Raw genomic sequence first — 19,652 nt, 5'->3', positions numbered from 1 at the left:
ATCACACACTTGTTGGGTAAAATTATCTTTTCCTAAAATTTCATTTTTTAAATATTTGTGCATTAAAGAGAATATTAGAAATAAGTAACTCTTTCGGTTGTCACGAAATTGACTCTACCTTCTGAACATCCGTCTTAAGATACATAATTCAGCGAATTTTCCCAGTAATCTTCTGTTTAATTTGTAACAAGTCAAGCTATATACATAAGCCCACCTAAACACTGAACAAAAAGTTACTTATCAATTTTCCATTTGTTTTAATGAATAAAATTACTGTTTCGGGAGCTACTAATGCTTCATTTCGAGTGTTAAGAGTACGAAATTAAAATACATTTAATGAAATTATGGGCTTTATTAATGAAATATTACGCTTTCTTTTAAAATCATTACAAGTATAATTAAACAATAATTACAGAATTATTATAAAACACTTATCTTACCATTAATTACCAAAAAGTAGAGTGTGTTGTAATGTGATGTGTGCTTGTGTCTTTATTTTGTTCTGAGCTATTTTTCTTATTTAAGATTTAAGTTTATATTTCGACAAATGAAAAATATTTATTAATAAGATAGAATAATCTTTGATATTATGTTTGTGCAATACGGCATAGAGCTGAGTTTCGTGAATAACTCGTCCTAAAATTTGGTATTTGAAATAATTTTGTATCTCGTGTTCGATATGGTGGTACTTGAAATGATATCTTTGCAAGTAGTTCGCTGTAATCTACTTTATTCAATAAAATGTCGTGAAGCAATAGAAAGTCGTATCGTCTTATTCTATTTTCTAAAGTATCTAATTAGAAATATTTACACTTTACACGTTTCAAAATCCTCTCACTGTTGTTTCATATCTCATCACTTGACAGAAATATTTTAAATGTTCTTGTATACAATACTAATTATTGTATAAGTAAAACTTCTTATGACAAATATAAAAGAAGTAGGTATCAGTATAATGATGACTAATCCCATTTGCATAACATTTTTGGTGAATTATACAAAGGTGGGTTTGGTGATGTACAAATAAGTCGTTTAAATATCTTGTTTCAAGGACTGTGTGTTTGTCATTACTTTTGTATAAATACTGTGTCATAAAAATTGTTTGGAACTATCAATCATTGATTGTAATAAGTGTTTATCGTGCTAATTTTATAGTCCATATTATATATTATACCACCCTAAGAAAGCATCTGTCGAATAACTTTGTTTTAGTATAGCCTTAAAAGAAATATCCTTTAAGGTCGGCAATTATCTTTCTACGAGTTTCAATGGAGTCTATTAACTGTTAGGCTACTGATAGTCTATCCAATAGTCTATCAGAAGCCGAACAGTCTGATCCCATTGAGACATAATTTGAATTTACTCGTAGATTAGAAATTTTTGGTTAGTATGGTGATGTTGATGATGGATGAAAGTGCACAAATCTGAAGAGCTAATATGTCGGGAAAGATAGAGCAGGTGTTTTTGACATTAGAAGAAGCCAAGGAAGCCAACTTTGTCAGAACTGTTACAGATTGAGGAAATCCTTCCTGCCTTCTGTTGGGGAATATATGTGTTATATTATTTTTATTTATTAATCAATGTAATAAAACATATTTGATTGCTAGAAATTTCATTAGATCAATAAAGCACGCAGAAAATGTAACAATAGACCGTGTGTGTGTCTGTTTATATAGGACACAAACATGAAACTGTTACACCGACTTACTTTGTACAGATGTTAACTGTTGTTAAAGCCTAAACACATGGTCGAATTTGGTACGGCCGAACCATCGGACGCGGTCTGGTACCGGACCATATTCGAGGGTATGTCGCATTTTCCATCGCACAAAATTATTGTTATTACCGTCCTGACCATACTGAGTTCGACGCCGGACCAATTGGTGCGAGGCACCCACCAGACTGTCCGATGGTTGATGGTGTTTAGGTTATTAAAAGACGATACCAGGTATGAGATTATTACGACTATTCTAATGCTGTATTGCTATAAATCTATAGCTTATCTTTGGCTCTGTACCAACACTATAATAAAATCATTGTCGGAACAAAACCCATGTACCTATTTATTATTGAAATAAGATTATACATTTATTTTCTCTATAGTTAAAAACAGAATTATTTCTTATTTCTTTCTAAAAAGTTCTCAATATATCTCTTAACGTTAATGTTCAAGTTTTAACTTCTGCCGACACTCCCGGAGTGCAACCCATATTTTTTTAGTATATGATCAGAAGGATAGAGGGTGTTGTATTTCATATTGTAAAACAATATTTGTTGATAACAGTATGTTTTGTTTATCAAGCTATCATCGATAAGAGCTCTAACAAAATGATAACAAGATAACGAAGAATAAGTAGCAGAATGGCCGATTAATATTTGTGGCCGGGAAAATTCCACGTCAAAATCAAAGTCAACTAGGCCTAAACTAAGCGCTTTTGAATAGTCACTATAAATATTTAATTCTTCGCTTCTCTTTTCTTTGAGAAGAACATACAAGAAACTCAACTAATTGAAATAAAATTTCAATTCAAATGGAGAAGTTTATTGCGATCTCAGAATTTTGGTTTCAATCAAGAATCCGAAGCAGGGTTAACTAATACGAGTTACCATCAGCTGAACAACATGTCTTTTCATTTTTTTTTTCATACGAATGTTTCGAAGAGCTCTTTCACCTGATTCCTGTCGCCGATTTCCACGACACGCCACAATGTAGGATATCATCTATCTGGATGTGTAGCGTTCCTCCACAGTGCGGTTTTCAAGGAACTTTCTTCCACGTACAACCAATCTGTGGAATGAGCTTACTTGCGCGGTGTTTCCGGGACGATTCGACGTGGGTACCTTCAAAACAAGCGCCTATACTTTTCTAATCGGCCGGCAACGCTCCTGTGATAATCTGGTGATCACTTAACACCAGGTGACCCGTACGCTCGTTTGTCCTCCTTTTCCATTAAAAACAAAACCTTAAACACCCTGCCAATTAAACATCGCTTGTCTAGATCCAATAAATAATATAAAACCTTCAAAAGTGTGTATCGATCTATTAAGCGTAGCTCGAGACAGCCAGACAAGTGCAGCTAATCTTGTAATTAGATTTATTCTGTTTACGTTGTTGACGTCGTCACCTCGCTAGTACACACACGCGGCGAGACTTGTATCGGGCTAACTTGAAAAAAAAATGTGTTATTAAGATGTTATTTTTCTTTTGCGTAATACAACAAAAATCTTGAAAATTTTTATTTATCGTGCTATTTTATGTTTAAATGTTTCAATAATAAAATTATATGCTTTTAAATCATTATACTTGATAGAGCGTCGGTGGCACAAAAGCTAATCAATGCTTTTGGCGTTACCTTTCATAGGAATCCACCAGTTGGATCCCCGGCTGCCACGAATTTACGCTTTTTATGAAAATAAGGGACGAGACGAGCAGGACGTTCAGCTGATGGTTATTGTTATGCCCTGCACATTACAATGTAGTGCCGCTCAGGATTGTTGAAAAACCCAAAAATTCTGAGCGGCACTCAACGGCGCTCGTCACCTTGACACATAAGATGTCAAGTCTAATTTGCCCAGTTATTTCACTAGCTACGGCGCCCGAAGTACCAATTTGTTTTCGATTTACGTACCTTAGTACGTGTCGTCAGTAAACATTTACAAAGATATTCAAAGGTTGTGTGTCAAATTGACCAACACGCACTTTACAAGGGCTTAACCTTAACCCAGGATGCTTGCACGCAGAATATGCGCACGGACATGTTTGATTTTATTAAATGTTCGTGACTCGTGGGTCATTATTATTTAATCTTGTATGTAAATTGAAAGCATATATTGAAATTTATTTAATTCTCGTCCATTGGTTCAGTAGACATATAAGTTACAAAAGGCTTTTAGTAGCTGAAGTATGATACAAATGGTCTAGTTGATCAGCTAACGTCAGGGTGCCGTATTTCCGTGACGATGTGCGCGCGTATTGTAATAATTCACACTGACATTTTTTCTCTAACGCGCCAAAAGAAGGAAAACTTAAAAACTCCTCCGAACTGCTTTATTCGCGTACCCTCTGCGTATGACACTAAATTAAACACAGCTATACTACTTACATATATCCATAAAATTTAACCTATTTTAAGTCCAAAGCATTGCGTGCTTGAGAGGTGGACACGGACGTGACGACATAGAATATAGTAATTTCATTTAGACGTTTAGTGTTCCGTTGGGTGAGACTTTACGACTCAAGTCAATGTCTCACTTACTCCATGATTTTAGCGCCTGCCTTACGTACGAAAAACATACTTAAACTCAAGTTGCTAATATAACGAAGAGTTTGTGCTCACTCAAGTATTTTATTAATCTTTTATAGTTTATTTAGGCCAGTCGTTATTTAAATAAATAAATATTGACACACTCTCACACAAAATTATCTTGCTCCAAACTATGCATAGCCTGTACTATGGGTAAAAGGCAACGATATATTTAATACAATGTAGTTACTTAAACATACATATAAACATCCATGACTCGGAAACAAACATTCATATTCATCATATAAATGTTTGCACATACCGGGATTCGAACCCGTGACCTCTAGCTCAGTAGGCGTATAACAGTAGTATAACCTAAGTCCTAAATAATCATTTATTTATTTATTAAAAAAGGCTCACCTACTTAAATATGGCTACTAATAATTTTAAATTCCTGATACATATTTGATTCTTATATCTATCTATCTGACTTATTGGTATGCACATCAATAAGACATGAATTAAAGACATAAGCATTGGAACTTTTGCCTTTCAATATATTATTGATAATTTGAGAAGAGTTGAAAAAAGCATACAAGATTTTATAACCGTCACTCGACCTGTTAGCTCAGTTGGTTGGAGCACCGGCACGGAACGCCGGAGGTCGTGGGTTCGTGTCCCGCATAGTTCATAAAATTTTATTTGTGTATTATTGATAATGTTAAGTATATGCATAGACATGTTAGCGAATTTTCTAGAAACTGTGATAATCATAATGTCAACACCAGGATAAAACATGAACTTTTGATGCCTAGTACTCGTTTAAGTCTAAATAGTTGGTCCTGTGTTGAGAGATGTATATGCTTTAACGACATAATCCTAGAAAATGTATAAAACCAAAGTGCTACGAACTGGAAAGAATTGTTTAAGAAAGTTTTATGGTTAAGGTAAAGGTTTGAATCGGGGAAGTACACAATAATTATTGGAACTTCAACATACTGAAGTCGAATTCTCATTTAAACAAGACAAGAAATTCTTAAAGCCGACCCGTCCCATACTAATTCTAACGATCTTAAAAGTGCAGTTTGGGCTACATATGTAGAATTGCCCTCATCTCTCTCTTCAGTATTATCTCATACCATTTCACCAATTTTTACGTGCAACGCGTTTCAAAAATCCTAAGGTAATAGGTAAAAAAGGTATAAGGTAAACGTTGTGCTCGTCTTGTCACTTTCTCATAAAAACACTAAAGTATTAAATTCTCGGGTATTCAAAAATTCATAGTTTTTAATATATGTAGATTGTATTCGAAACTGTAATGCCCTACCGAAGTGATACTCGGTTACCTATATACGTATAATATATCGTGTAACGATTAAATCTGATGCTTACAATAATCTGAAGCTGTCCCAATATACCCGATAAGTCATTCTTATCGCCTTGTATTGGAACGCGTGAATTGCAATTTCTATACAAACTTCTATCGCTGGTAAGCTATACGTCGTCCCATTGACAGCCAGCGTGTACGAATAACCGCAGATAAGTTTATTGGGATAGAAAATTCAACGATAGTTATGAATTTTATCTCAAGTAATAGATATACTGAATATTGGGAACGGCCGTTAGCGGCCCAAATTTCCGCATGAAAGATTAAATTCAAAATAATTTGAAGAGTTCTGGTTTTAATATGGACATAACCATAGAGGACAGATTTGTGCATGACATATATATAATGTAGTTAAAAAGAATCTAAAAAACACGCTTGTTATAGAAATCTGAACGAGAGAGTATAAAATATTTCCTACTTTTTAGTTTGGTTTATTTATAAATGCATGTTTTTTTTGTTTTTTTTTAACTATTATTTGCATTGTGAAATTAAAAGTTCTCTTTGGTATTCGAAAAGTTCTTAATATCAATTAAATCGGTTAAATATAATGGTTGAAATTAAAAGTAACATTAATTCCTGCCTTATCAACGATAGATGAACTTATATAAAATAACAAAAATATTATTTTGCAAATTGAAAAATAGAATAATTGTATCAAATTAATGTATTGTCGTCGGTCCTCGATAAATCAACGTAGTTTGAACGAAATCTGGCCGTTTAAAGTGAGTCAAAATCGCGCCTAAACGAGTGTGTTACAAACAAACATACATACAAGTGAAGCTAATAAAAAGCGTGTAAAGAAGGATAACCGTTCATGAATAGACACTTTACAATATTATACCATGGCTTTGTGGAGATGTGCTTATTACATTTACTTTTAGTTTATCATTTGTAGTGTTTATTGATGAATACAATTAATATTTGCACGGAAAGTTTAATTAAAAGGAATTTATCGTTTTATTATCACACTATAATGATTAATTTTATGGCATTATACTAAGTTTTATTGTGCAGCTCGAGCTAATGCTGACGTATAACACATGTAATATGAGTGCACTTTGATAAATATCGCAATACCAGCTTCAACCATTCGAAGGTTACGTACAATTGCGGGAATGACCGGAGGAACAGATAGATCGGATTAACCGCTTGGAATAGTATAAAATCTGGAATACGATTCATATAATACTGTGTGGTTGGTGCATTGTCGGCACTAATCTAGCCAGCAAAAAAAAACTACGAGTCTCCTTTAAGATTCTAAAAATATTTGAATCCAGACATATTTATTATCATTCCACCGAAATATCGAGGTTAATTGCAAATGGATCAGCTTTTAACCCCGTAGACACGAACCATTAATAATAGGATTTTAACCTCCGCATAATTGGGGTTAAGAAAAGTAGTCGTGTAGTTGAAACAAAAACAAATCTAGATTGTAGGCCATCTAGGCATTAAGATAACAGGCTGAATCAGTCGGTTAATATTACCCTTCTTAGAACAACTGCTAGATAAGATATACAGTGAATGATTGTTCAGTATATTGTGCTAACCTGGATTTGATATCCCATTTAATATGAGATTAGGTATATTATACTGTTATAAATTATGTTGTATTTACAATTTAATTTTATTGTAATTTAAAATGCCAAATATCATGAGGAAGGTTTCCAACCAATGTGTGTTGCTACCGATGACATACGGAACGCAGACGTGGTCGCTAACTATGGTCCTTATGTGGAAGCTCATGCAACCATATTATGCGCTATGATCGGAGTTTCCCTGCGAGATCGAATCAGTAATGAGGAGATCCGTAGGAGAACCAAAGTCACCAACCCAGGTTGCAAAACTGAAGAGGAGTGGTTTAACCTGATTCCTGCCGCCGAATTAAACCTTCGCACGACACGCCACAAGTTAGGATATCATCCCCACCATCTGGATGTGTGGCGGTCCTCCACAGTGCGGTTTTCAAGGAGCTTTCTCCCTCGTACTACAAAGCTGTGGAATGAGCTTCCTTGTGCGGTGTTTCCGGGACGATACGATATCCTCCTATTCCATAAAAAAAAATTGGGCAGGGTACATAGCTCGACGGACAGATGGCCGTTGGAGCAGTAAAGTCCTCGAACGACGACCAGGTACCGGAAGACGCAGTATTGTCCCCCACAAGATGGACCAACGATCTGGTTAAGATGCAAAGTCAAGATTGTCATGGAGATCTATGGGGGAGGCCTTTGTCCAGCAGACGTCTTCCGGCTGATATGATTATGAAATTATAAATGCGTCGAGAGAGCGACTATTTTTCAAGAAAGGACTATCGTGAAATGCGGATTAAACAATTTTATAATTAAATAGTAAGATATTGCAACATTGGTGTAATATTTTACTTTTTGACTATGACGATTGACGCTCATCGAAATTGATTAATGAACCACTTTGATTTCATAAAAACAGGTTTATATTTGAACGAAAAGATTGTATGGCAATTGATGGATTGACAGTGTATATATATATATATATATATATATATATATATACAAAAATAGTCCAAAACTTATATAGTATGTATATATATATATACTATATAAGTTTTGGACTATTTTTGGCTTTGATTGATTTTAATGAAGTGCATTTAAAAGAATCATAGACTTAGGATATACTAGTGTATAGGCGACGAGACAGCCCGATAATTCATGACCAATTTTGATCTGCCGACGTGTGCGTTAGCTAGTGGTTTAATATATTAAATACTATGTAGATAGTGACAAGCGTGGCTGACGGTTTACGACTTAAACGTCAAAATTACAGGAGCAATAGATTCGCTTACATTTTTCTCCTTTACAGATGTTCTTCGCTCTCGCACGCTTTGTTTGTACATACGCTAGTATATTGTAATTCATTGCTATAGTACTGTTCTTTATTTAAAAAAATCGGAAATCTTCCCGTCCCTTTAATCGTATCGGGGCAAACGTTATGTTTAAGTGTTACATACACGAACATAACAAGGTCAGTTTCCAGAAGTTTGTCACGTATATGAGTTTAGGAAATTTTAAGATACTTACTGTTATTGTTACCACGTTTGATATAAGCACACTTAACTGACATATTCTGACGTTCACCATTCATGTAATTATTAAAGTGATATTTCTATAGGCGCATTAGTGAAAATAATAGAGTGAATTTATACGATGCGCGTTAGTTGTAAAATAAAAAGAAATCATTTCTTAATATATAATAATTAATATGTGGTATATAAAATTTTATAATATATTACCATCCTTATTGTTCTTTCTACAAACGTAAAATAGTACCTATCATAGAATAGTAATATGGTAGCACGAGGAATATTTTTAGGGTCTCTATTTTAATTGCGCCGAAGAAGTGTAACTTCTTGCATGCGTACATAACACACACACACACATACACACAGTTCTTAACGGCCATCACAAGGCACCGAACATGCAAGATACAAGTCAAAAGATTTCCAATAAAGTTTATACTGAAAATACGAAAAAGAAGTTTAGAACTGCATCTCGATGATAAGGTCGGTGATGTGAAATAGAAAGTGATATAACAGGTTGTGTAACAATGGCTGGGAGTGCGGAGTGACCGATAGCGGGTTCGGCGACCGGCGCTATCAGCCACTGACTTGCCCGTGTCAACAGTGCCTTCTCGGGACTCTGTGCATCTACTTGCAGTATGCTTATCAGCTATGTCGAGCATTTCCGGGTGTAAGAGTGCTGTATATATGTTAGGTACTATTCAATACCTATATCTTAGAACAATCAAGGCAAGTAAGTCATTATTGGGATTCTCTACCACCATAACAGAATTATTTGACAAAACATTCAAGACATGTGTAAAAACTGTTTTAATGACAAGAGGTTATTATAATATTAAGGATTAAATTGAGGACGAAGAAGTTTAGAGTACAGTTCCTTGTATATCACGAGTCTCCACGACCCTATCACTAAAACCTTTTCCCAATCATGCCATCGCCGCATGCATCGCCATGGCCGGTCGGCAGGTGATCTTCTGGTATACCTAACACATAGATGGGCTGCGGCTATTGAAAGCAAGGAGGAAGGCCTGTTAGTTAGCCTGGATATAGCGAAGGCCTTTGATCTTGTATGGCTCAAGGTGCTCCTCTCAAAACTTCGATCATTTGGGCTTCCCGAGAGCTTGTGCAAGTGGACCTCCAGCTTCTTCACTGGGCGCAGTATACAGGTCGTTGTCGACGGATATTGCTCGAACCCGAAGCCCGTGAATGCTGGAGTGCCCCAAGGCTGTGTGCTATCTCCCACGCTGTTTCTTCTGCATATCAATGATATGTTGGACACCTCCAACATTCATTGCTATGCAGACGACAGCACTGGTGATGCCGTATACATGGGCCATGCAGGTCTCTCTCAGGAAATCGTCGACCAGTGCCGGGAGAAACTTGTGTCTTCTAACGAGTCCTCTCTTGAGAAGGTCGCGGAATGGGGTAAATTGAACCTTGTCCAATTTAACCCCCAGAAGACTCAAGTTTGCGCGTTTACCACTAAAAAAACCCCATTTGTCGTATCACCGCTCTTCGACATTACTTCCCTTAAGCCTCGCCTAGTATCGGAATACTGGGTCTCGAAATCTCGAGCGATTGCCAATTTCGTGGTCATCTGGAGGGCAAAGCCAAATTGGCTTCAAAGAAACTGGGCGTCATTAATAGAGCACGGCAATACTTCAAGCCGGCCCACATTCTAGCGCTCTACGAAGCGCAGGTCCGGCCATACATGGAGTATTGCTGGTCTGGCGCACTCCAGTATCAGCTCGTACCATTTGAACGTAGAGCAGCTCGAATTGTGAGGGACCCAGTGCTCTGTGAACGGCTGGATCACTTGGCGTTGCGTAGAGATGTCGCTTCATTGTGTGTTTTCTACCGCATTTATCACGGGGAGTGTTCCGAAGAGCTGTTTAACCTGATTCCTGCCGCCGAATTCCACCTTCGCACGACACGCCCCAAGTTAGGATATCATCCTCACCATCTGGATGTGTGGCGATCCTCCACAGTGCAGTTTTCAAGGAGCTTTCTTCCACGTACTACGAAGATGTGGAATGAACTTCCTTGTGCGGTGTTTCCGGGACGATACGACATGGATACCTTCAAAAAAGAGCGTACATCTTCCTTAAAGGCCCACAACTCTCCTGTGATTCCTCTGGTGTTGCAAGAGATTGTGGACGGGGGTGATCACTTAACAACAGGCGACCCGAACGCTCGTTTGTCCTCCTATTCCATAAAAAAAAAATCAACTGGCTCTCCATTTATTAAAAACGACGCCCAGTATTGTCGCTTTCGTTTTATGACATAACGTAAATGGATCACACGTTTGTATTCGTGGGACGTATTTGTGCATTATTAGTGAATCAGTAACACAGTCACGTAGTGAAAGCTCGGTGCTGTAACATGTATGTGCGGTGGCTCAGTCGTGGCTTGTGTGTATCTGTGTGAACATCTGTACCCTGCTTCAGGTAAGTGTCAATGTTCTACAAGAAGACTGACTATTCTCTTTGAGTAATTCTTCGTCTTCTTCACGTACCTCTCCATTGCTGGAGGTCGGCAGTCAGTCTTTTAAACTTCTCCTTGTCTATGGCTAAGCGGAGTCCAAGAACTACTTGGACTGTCTTGATGCCAGTCCACTCCCTTATACTTTTGAGCCAAGACTTCTTTCTTCTTCAAACACCTCTTTTACCAGCAATTTTCCCCATCAAAATAGTTTGCAGCAGGCGGTTTGAGTACTTAGTATGGGTAAGAACTTTAAATTAAAACTGAAGCCAGAAGAATTATGAACGTTTGGTTGTCGTATATCGATATGTTATTGTTATTCTTGTCTGTCGATACGCACGTGACATATCTGTCAGAGACAGCTGATGTTACCTCACAGTTTGTCTCCATCTCTCTCTATTAGATGTCATTCAGAGCTCTGGACTGCCCACAGCAGATTTTATTTGGTCGGCCTATCGCGTGAGTGTCCTTCAGCGCTATCTACTGCCTTCCACATTACATGTCCAAACAAGGTGAGAATACATCACTACGGTAGATAATCTCTGCTTGATATCTACTCCCTGGAGTATTGAGGTGTTTTTACGAAATTCGGTCCACGATACTCCAAGCAATTTTCTTCAGCACCCTATGGTGCTTTCTCAGACTCTATAGTCTATATTTTCATTATCGATCTCTCGCGATGCCCACTGTATTTTTTTTAATGTAAACTACCCAATAAAAATTTTTTCCCTAGAAAAATTCAGTTAAATAGATACGACTTGCAGACAACACAATTTTTGAATCCCATAGCTTACGCTTAATCGATACGCTTGTCGACCAGCCATCACACACACATAGGAACTCAGAACTACTTACATTTTATTTTGTTATAAATTTAGTTCGTACCATTTTTGGATGCATTACGTAAAATTGCATAATTATTAGAAATCATGAAGTAATCAATAATTAGGTCCGACTCATTAAGTCTTTAATTATTTAATCGATTAACGAGATCTGTAATTATTATTGTCAAATTTTATATAACTGTTATGATTGGACAGTCATCGTGATGCAACACTCTGCGTTCCCTAAAATTGAGTTCAGCTACATTGTTACCGGATCTCAAACTAACGGCTACTCTTAAACTAGAATATCTATGTCCACACTGCATTTTCATCTTGAACCTTCGTCTTCATAGTTCTATTAAATGTTGATTGGCACTTTCAATAATTGAAGGTCTTAGGAATCCCCCGCAACTATATTAATTTTCATTTAGTTCCGTCATTGTTGTTGAACGTTTTGTGGCACAGAAATCCACCCGACGCGGGAAAACGGATACCACAGCGCGCGCTTAGCTTTCAACCGTCATCGCGCATGCGTTAAGGGCATGCCTCACGCGCGCTATTGATTGCACTATGACGCACGTCTTTGGTGAACAAAAAAACGGGTTGCACTCCGGGAGTGCCGGCAGAAGTGAACACTTGAACATTAACGTCGTGCATTTCTTAATATTTTGGAATGGTTAGGGAATAATTTCGCACTAATTGCTTAATTTATCAGTATAAAAGTACTTGCATTTATATGTTCAATACAATAAGTATCCATTTATTGCGCTATCTTACACAAAAATTACATAGAATATTATCTTACATAGAAAATTTAACACTTCAGAATTATTATTACAATAATTTAACATTAAAAAGTTCATCAACTTTCATCCATAATTTCAACGGCTGTCTTACGAATTTTCGATCAGCCCACGTGTTCTGGCGCGAGTTATAATTTTATACTCATCCCAAGAAAAGTGCTCCACGCCGCTAAAGAAGTTTTTCACTTCAGAAGTAAAATTGAGAACGGTTTGGATAATATCAACTGGTATTTCATTATAGACGACATAGACTATATCATATTATTATTAAATAAATTAACGTTCGTCTAATAGTTTAATACTGTTTAGTTTATATATGTACATTTTAAGTAGCATTATTGTTAAACAATTACTTCTGAGTACAAGTACTTACCTAGTTGGGCAGATTGTAATAATGTAAACATGTTATGGCTACTTGAATGAATACAACAAAATAATATAATGTATACTCTGCGTTCAACTTTCATTTTCACGAATAATAAAAATATTGAACACATACCAATGCGTCTTAGGTTATTGTAACATCACGCGACGTAATCTAGTCATTCATTGTTTGTGACACTTCCAGCAAGATGGCATTTCGTAATAAATGCGTAGCAGCGAAAGCGCAAACTTGATAGACGAGGATAGATCATTTTTGAAACCAAAAGAAATAATAGTAGGATGAAACCCATTGGAAATGGAAGAGAAGATTATAAAAATGAAAGGAAAAATAAATTACTGGCGATCTGAGGTCGGGAAGGGGAAAACAAATATTTTGGATATCTTTTTATTACCTACAACTTTACCATTTAACTTTTTTCCATAAGACTTGTACAATAATTTATTAATATTTTTCTTTATCGCTTTTGTTTTAGTCTGTTTAAACCAGGATGGTGCAGGTTTTATTTAGCTGGCACTAAGTTTGGACTTTATGCATCCAGTTTGTCCCGTTACCATCTCTCGAGCGCATTTTCGGTCATCCTCTTCGGATTTCTTCGCTTCTTCCCCTACAGCTTCCACTCTACAACTGTCTTGTCACTAGCAACTGCCACTTAGCTAAGCAATTCAGTTCATCAAATTGTTATCATTAACAATTTATCTGAACGCAAAATAACTAAACGCAAAACATTTAAATAAAAATATATTTAAATCTTCTTTATTAATAGTAGATTTTTACGCTGTAAATTGTTTATTTGCTACGAAAAAAAAATTAGTACAGACAACTGTTTGTGTATTTTGAGCAATTGTATTAAATAACTAGCAATTACCCGCAACTTCATGCGCGTGCAATAGTTACTTTGGGTAGCATTTTTTATTTCTTTATAAACTCACTTTGCAAATAATACACAAAAATATCCTGTGGTTAATACATTTTTATAAGCTACCAACTATAGAACTTTCATCCCTACACAGGTTAAAATTTTAAAAACATTAGAACAAATATTTATTTATTTCTTATCAAGTGCATACATACAAATTTTCATGGTGCATGGTCATACAAACTGCCACTCCCTATTTCAACCCTGTCAAGCCTTTTATTCCCGATAAATATATATATATATATATATATATTTATCCCATGCAAATTCCCAAGCTCTTATCTATCTCTGTACTAAATGTCATCAAAATCGGTTCAGTGGTTAAGGCGTGAAAGGGTAACAAACAAACTAACATTCACATTTATAATATTAAGTAGGGTATATTGTTCTGCTTTCCGTATGACGTATTAATTCCCTTTCATCACTTTCGATCAGTTAAACGTGTTTGTAATCAATCGAATGTTAGTCACAGAAACAATACAAAGAGACCAATTATCTCAGCATAAACAATCGTATGAACCGCGTCGCAGCGGTAATTAGTAGATTTTTACTTTCCCTGGCGTTCGCTGGAAAAGTGTGAAAGTCAGTGGCTTGTCTCTGTTCACGTTGAGAACTCGCGCGTTAAGTTACACAGAGTATAATCCCGTTTAAACTGGAATAAAACCTTTTTCGACTGTGGCTGAATAGCACAGGTAATGGTACACCAGTACATGTTAATACTTTTTAGTTATTAGTCGTGTCTGGAAGGAGAACAGTGCTTTTTTCGTTTTAGTAAGTGTTCGATCATTTGATGAGATCCTCTTGAATTACAAATTGGGTTACTACGGAGGGGAGTCGATCGGAACTAAAATAGGCGCGAGTGAGTGACACATGCGAAGAGTGAACTAAGTCTAGAGTGGCTGAATATAGAGCGCATTCCGTGCGGAGATTTAGATCGTGCAACGAGGCGCGCGCTCTATTAATAGAGTGCAGCTTGAACTTTGTGCGTGCACTTTCCTTTTACCATTCAAGGTATCAATGAATTAATTGAGTTTCGCTTTGTTTTGTTGTCGACTGTCAACATGCCTTCAAGACCAAGACCTTCAAGAGATTCTTTGCTCTCTAAAATCAACGCCTTACAGAATCTTTTGATAACAATCTGATAAGACCATTTGATTCTCTGGATAGTTTAATGTATACAGGCTGGTTTTTTGAGAAGGGCGGTGATGGCCAAGTCGGAAACTATGAGACTTAGAATAAAGTCCTGAAGGGACTCATGCCCTCGATTTATCTTAAAATTTCTTGATCTTTTGACTGAAATGAATGATTGAATGAAAAGCAATTTGTAATTTTTTTCTATTTTCTTTCCCTTCAGCAGCAGAGTCTATCGATTCAATAATACCACCTGAGTATATTATTTTTTTGAAAAATTATTCGGGTCGATTTCCGTCAGAAGTTCAAGAAATTTAAAGAAACTAATTATTGTTTTCTTATAAATCGAAGGCATGAGTCCGTTCACGACTTTTCTCTAAGTCTTGTAGTTTCCGACTTGGCCATCACCGCCCTTCTCCAAAAACCATCCTGTACATGTTTGTAAAAAGTGTTACATATTATAACAGTTAGTTATTTAATTCTCGAATAATAACTGTCCGACTCGCACTTGGCCGATTTCTATTTAAATCAGACATCAAGTTATTCAAATTAAACCCAGAAAGCCCGTTGCTGTAATTACCTACATATATTTAATGAATATAATTAGCTCTGTAATGCACTGTTGTGGAACTTGGTTACGGTTACGGTGTCGCTGGCTGACAGTTACAGCGTCAGCCTTGTGACGAGCAGTTCGTAGATTTGATGCCGCGTGTGACATATGAACGAGTGATTAGAGACGAGTGAAGATTTTGAAAGAAGAAAACTCGTCAAACCATCAATCAGGTTAGATTATAATACACTATATGATATATGAAATATTTTTCTAACTTTAATCATCATTCTTTAATTGCAAGCCTCTAGTGCCTAAACCTTAAGCGCTCTCTCTACTCTCGAAATGTCAAAAAAAAGCAGTTTTCTCGAAACTGTTACTTATATCAAGTAAAATAATCTGTGCGGTAAATAAAATTATTTTTTTATTACGGCAACTATTAGATGCTTGTGTACCTGGCACCTTGATACTCAATGGCATGTTTCAAATTTTGTAACATACCTACGCTTCGTGTTATTTTACATTGAAATTAATAAAATACGACATACTTACTGATGATATGTGATCCCAGTGTCTTTTTTAATTCTTGTAGTATTACTTTTACAAAATTGCACTACGCAACCCGGCACATTAGATTTTTATTATTATTGATTCGATTCAATTATTAGTCAAGTTTAACAAAACATGTGGAACGTCGACGTCACACATTGTTCAAGTCTGGTTCAAGTACTCCAAAGTGGGCTTAGTATTAGTTGCCGCACTTTGCGACCATGCCGGGGTATCTAGTTGGAGCGCAACGGAGACAAATCCTTAATCTTAGTGTTCAACATAGAACATCTTCAATCATCATCTTCGTCAATCTTGTCTGGACGTCCGTGTGTTTATGGTATGGTCATACAACATACGCCATGGCAGGGAAATTGGTCGTAAAAATGATCGTACTGTAATATATTTTTATCACATCACGCACTGAATGCGGACATTCTGAATGTTTAATTATTATTTATAAGAAAACTAAGATACCACTGGACGTATAAAAAAGGCCTCCCCAAAAGAACTCCGCGACCATCAGTCCTGCACTGCCCTCATCTAACGTATTCCGGCGATTTTGACCAAATTGTCGGTCTATCACGTGGGGGGGGGTACCAACACTGCGTCTTCCGGTACGTGGTAGTCATTCGAGGACTTCACTGCCCCAACGGTCTGTTCGTCAAACTGTCTGCCTTGCCCACTGCCACTTTAGGTCCGCAATCATTTGGTTGACCCTACCATCACTTAAATCCACATTGCTCTATAAATGTGTGAACAATTTTTGAGATCTACCTTCATTTCACTAGGATATTTTGTGTGGGTGGGTACGTCTAGCAAGCCGCGGGGCGTGTCGACCATAACTCACTTGGACAGTGAAAGTAGCGGCCGCACCGACAACCAGATATTGATGTCTGTGCGTTACACCCAACTTCGCAGCTGCAAGTGAATCGATATGGCTTCAGCACTATTCAAATTTTATAATTAATATTTTATTTTATTAAGAGAGAGACGGGTGAGACGGGCGCAGTACGGTTATATCGGGTTTCTATTGTTTCGTGATACGTCCTAAATGAATTATCTTGTCATTGCTCTTCCTAGATTATGCCGTTTAATATTAGTTGAGTGATCTGTCCGTCACCTCTTATTCACATAATAAATGACATTTAAAACAAATCAAGACCTTTCCCTCACTAAATACCTTACTAATAATATTGTCGTAATATTTTCTAAGTAATAAGAAATTACTGTGAAAGTTTATTCAAATCACGTCTTTAACGAATTAATTATTCGAGCAACAGTAATATCCCGTTTTTAAACGATCCACGGCTTAGTTTGTTAATAGTTGTTTAAACTTCATTCATAAGTATTACTGTGCCCTATGGCCGGTACTTCTTCAGTACATAGTATATTGTTCGTTCCTATGATAAATTAAACCATTATTTTGGTGTTTTTTAATTGGGACCGTTCGCGTAATATAAATTATTCGATAATGCTATGCTATAGCACGGTTCGTCATGCTCACTAAAATCCCATTGCTTGCGGCGGGGTCGTGTACCGAGTCATCTCCTTCCCTCAAATATGTGCAACGGCTGGTCATGCGTCAACTCGTGAACGAGTGCTGTGTGTGGTGCCAGGTCGCCCTGTTTATTTGTTGGATGCTATTACTAACTATGACAGTAATCACGACCATCATGTTGACGAAGCATTCTTACGATGATGATGAATCCAATATATGATAATTTATATTTATACAGTTTATTTTAAGACATTTAAAACGGTTTTAACTTTGAACGCGATTCATATATTGGATTCAGCAGCGTACTAACCAATTTGTTATGTATATTTGCAGCCATTGTAAAATACTCCATTGTTTGAAAGGAGTGGCCGTTGAGTTTCCTGTATGTTCTTCTCACGAGCTCTACTTTTTCCGAATATATTATGGTGAATTCAGTAAAGTTAAAGAAATATTTATAGTGGTGATTGTTTTTGTGCTTTATTCTGCGCAAACTTTTCAAAATCTAATGATTCCTGAGGGCGAATTACGACAGGTGTTGCACATGTGATGCGGAATAGTTGGAGGATATTTATACTATATAGTCTTTTGTTCTGCAATCATGTTATTTCTACAAATACATTTTCATCAAGATCGTTCCAGCCGTTCTTTAGTTATTGAAGCAAGATGTTCATCTAAATGGTGCCATAAACAATAAAGTTAATTAGAGAAAATATACATTAAATGATGTTCACCACGCACTGGTTGAAAACCTTCGTCTTCAATATGATGTTAACATTGGTGATATTGTTGCAGACATCAGACAGCGCCGACTTCCTGGCGACGCGAGCCCACACCGCGTCCGTGCTGCCGGGCAAGCCTGCTGCCAACCCGCTGCAGTTCATCAAGGTGGGGCCCGCTGACCTGGGCACCCGCGCCCGCGAGCAGCTGCGACGAGCAGAGCTCGCCAAGCGGACAGAACCAGCGCGCCTCGAGCGACAGGAAGACTGGCAGTCGGTGAGACCTTGTTCATCACATTAAATGATACCACACAATGGGAATGGAGCGAATGCCCTCAGGCTACTAGGCTTTACCAATGGGAGGCTCTTTTGCACAGTATGATGGGTAGATTATGGGTACTACAACGGCGCCTTTTTCTGTCGTGAAGCAGCAATGTATGAATATTACAGTGATTAGGTCTGAAGGGTGCCGTAGCTAGCGAAATTACTGGGCATATGAGACTTAACATCTTATGTATCAAGGGGACGAGCGCAATTGCAGTGCCGCTCAGATTTATGGGTTTTTCAAGAGTTCTGAGTGGCAATTACAACCAGCTGAACGTCCTGCTCGTCTCGTCCCTTATTGTGATAAAAAAGGCTATTTACTACATATTATATTGTAACTAAAATAAGAAAAATACCCCGCTGAGTTACTTGCGCCCGTTCTTCTCAGGTAGAAAGCATACTATTTCGGATGGTTGGTAGTTTTTGACGTTCAATAGTCATTTCAAATCCTATTTTGACTAAAAATATTCGAATTTTTAATTAAAGCAAGATCACTTGGCGTTGCTTAGAGACGTACATTCATTGAGTGTCTTCTACCGCATTTATGACGGAGTGTTCCGAAGAGCTGTTTGACATGGTTCCTGCTGCTGAAATCCACCTTCACACGACACTCCGCAAATTAGGATATCATCCTCACCATCTGGTTATATCTTGTTTTCTGAGTAGTTAAACAATAAGATTTATAGTGTCTACAAGCCAGATACATATTTTCAACTGATCCAACACGAGAAGCAAAGATATCAAAATGAGTGAACATAAACTCAAGTTTAAGATAAGGCCACCTAGGTC

At 37.0% G+C, this 19,652-nt stretch overlaps 1 protein-coding gene across 6 annotated transcripts in view; it reads left to right on the top strand.

Moving 5' to 3' along the window:
* LOC126976801 (LIM domain only protein 7) overlaps positions 1-19,652 on the top strand; it is a 182,093-nt gene that overhangs the window by 115,512 nt on the left and 46,929 nt on the right. For all 6 annotated transcript variants that reach the window (XM_050825433.1, XM_050825424.1, XM_050825408.1 and 3 more), the window contains one exon: positions 18,616-18,816. In XM_050825433.1, the coding sequence (XP_050681390.1) occupies positions 18,616-18,816 (201 nt within the window). The remainder of the gene's footprint in view (positions 1-18,615; positions 18,817-19,652) is intronic.

Source organism: Leptidea sinapis, chromosome 2 (genome assembly GCF_905404315.1).
Source record: "Leptidea sinapis chromosome 2, ilLepSina1.1, whole genome shotgun sequence".
NCBI lineage: Eukaryota > Metazoa > Arthropoda > Insecta > Lepidoptera > Pieridae > Leptidea > Leptidea sinapis.
Note: the sequence above shows the minus strand (reverse complement) of the source record. Positions and strands in the feature narration are given on the sequence as shown.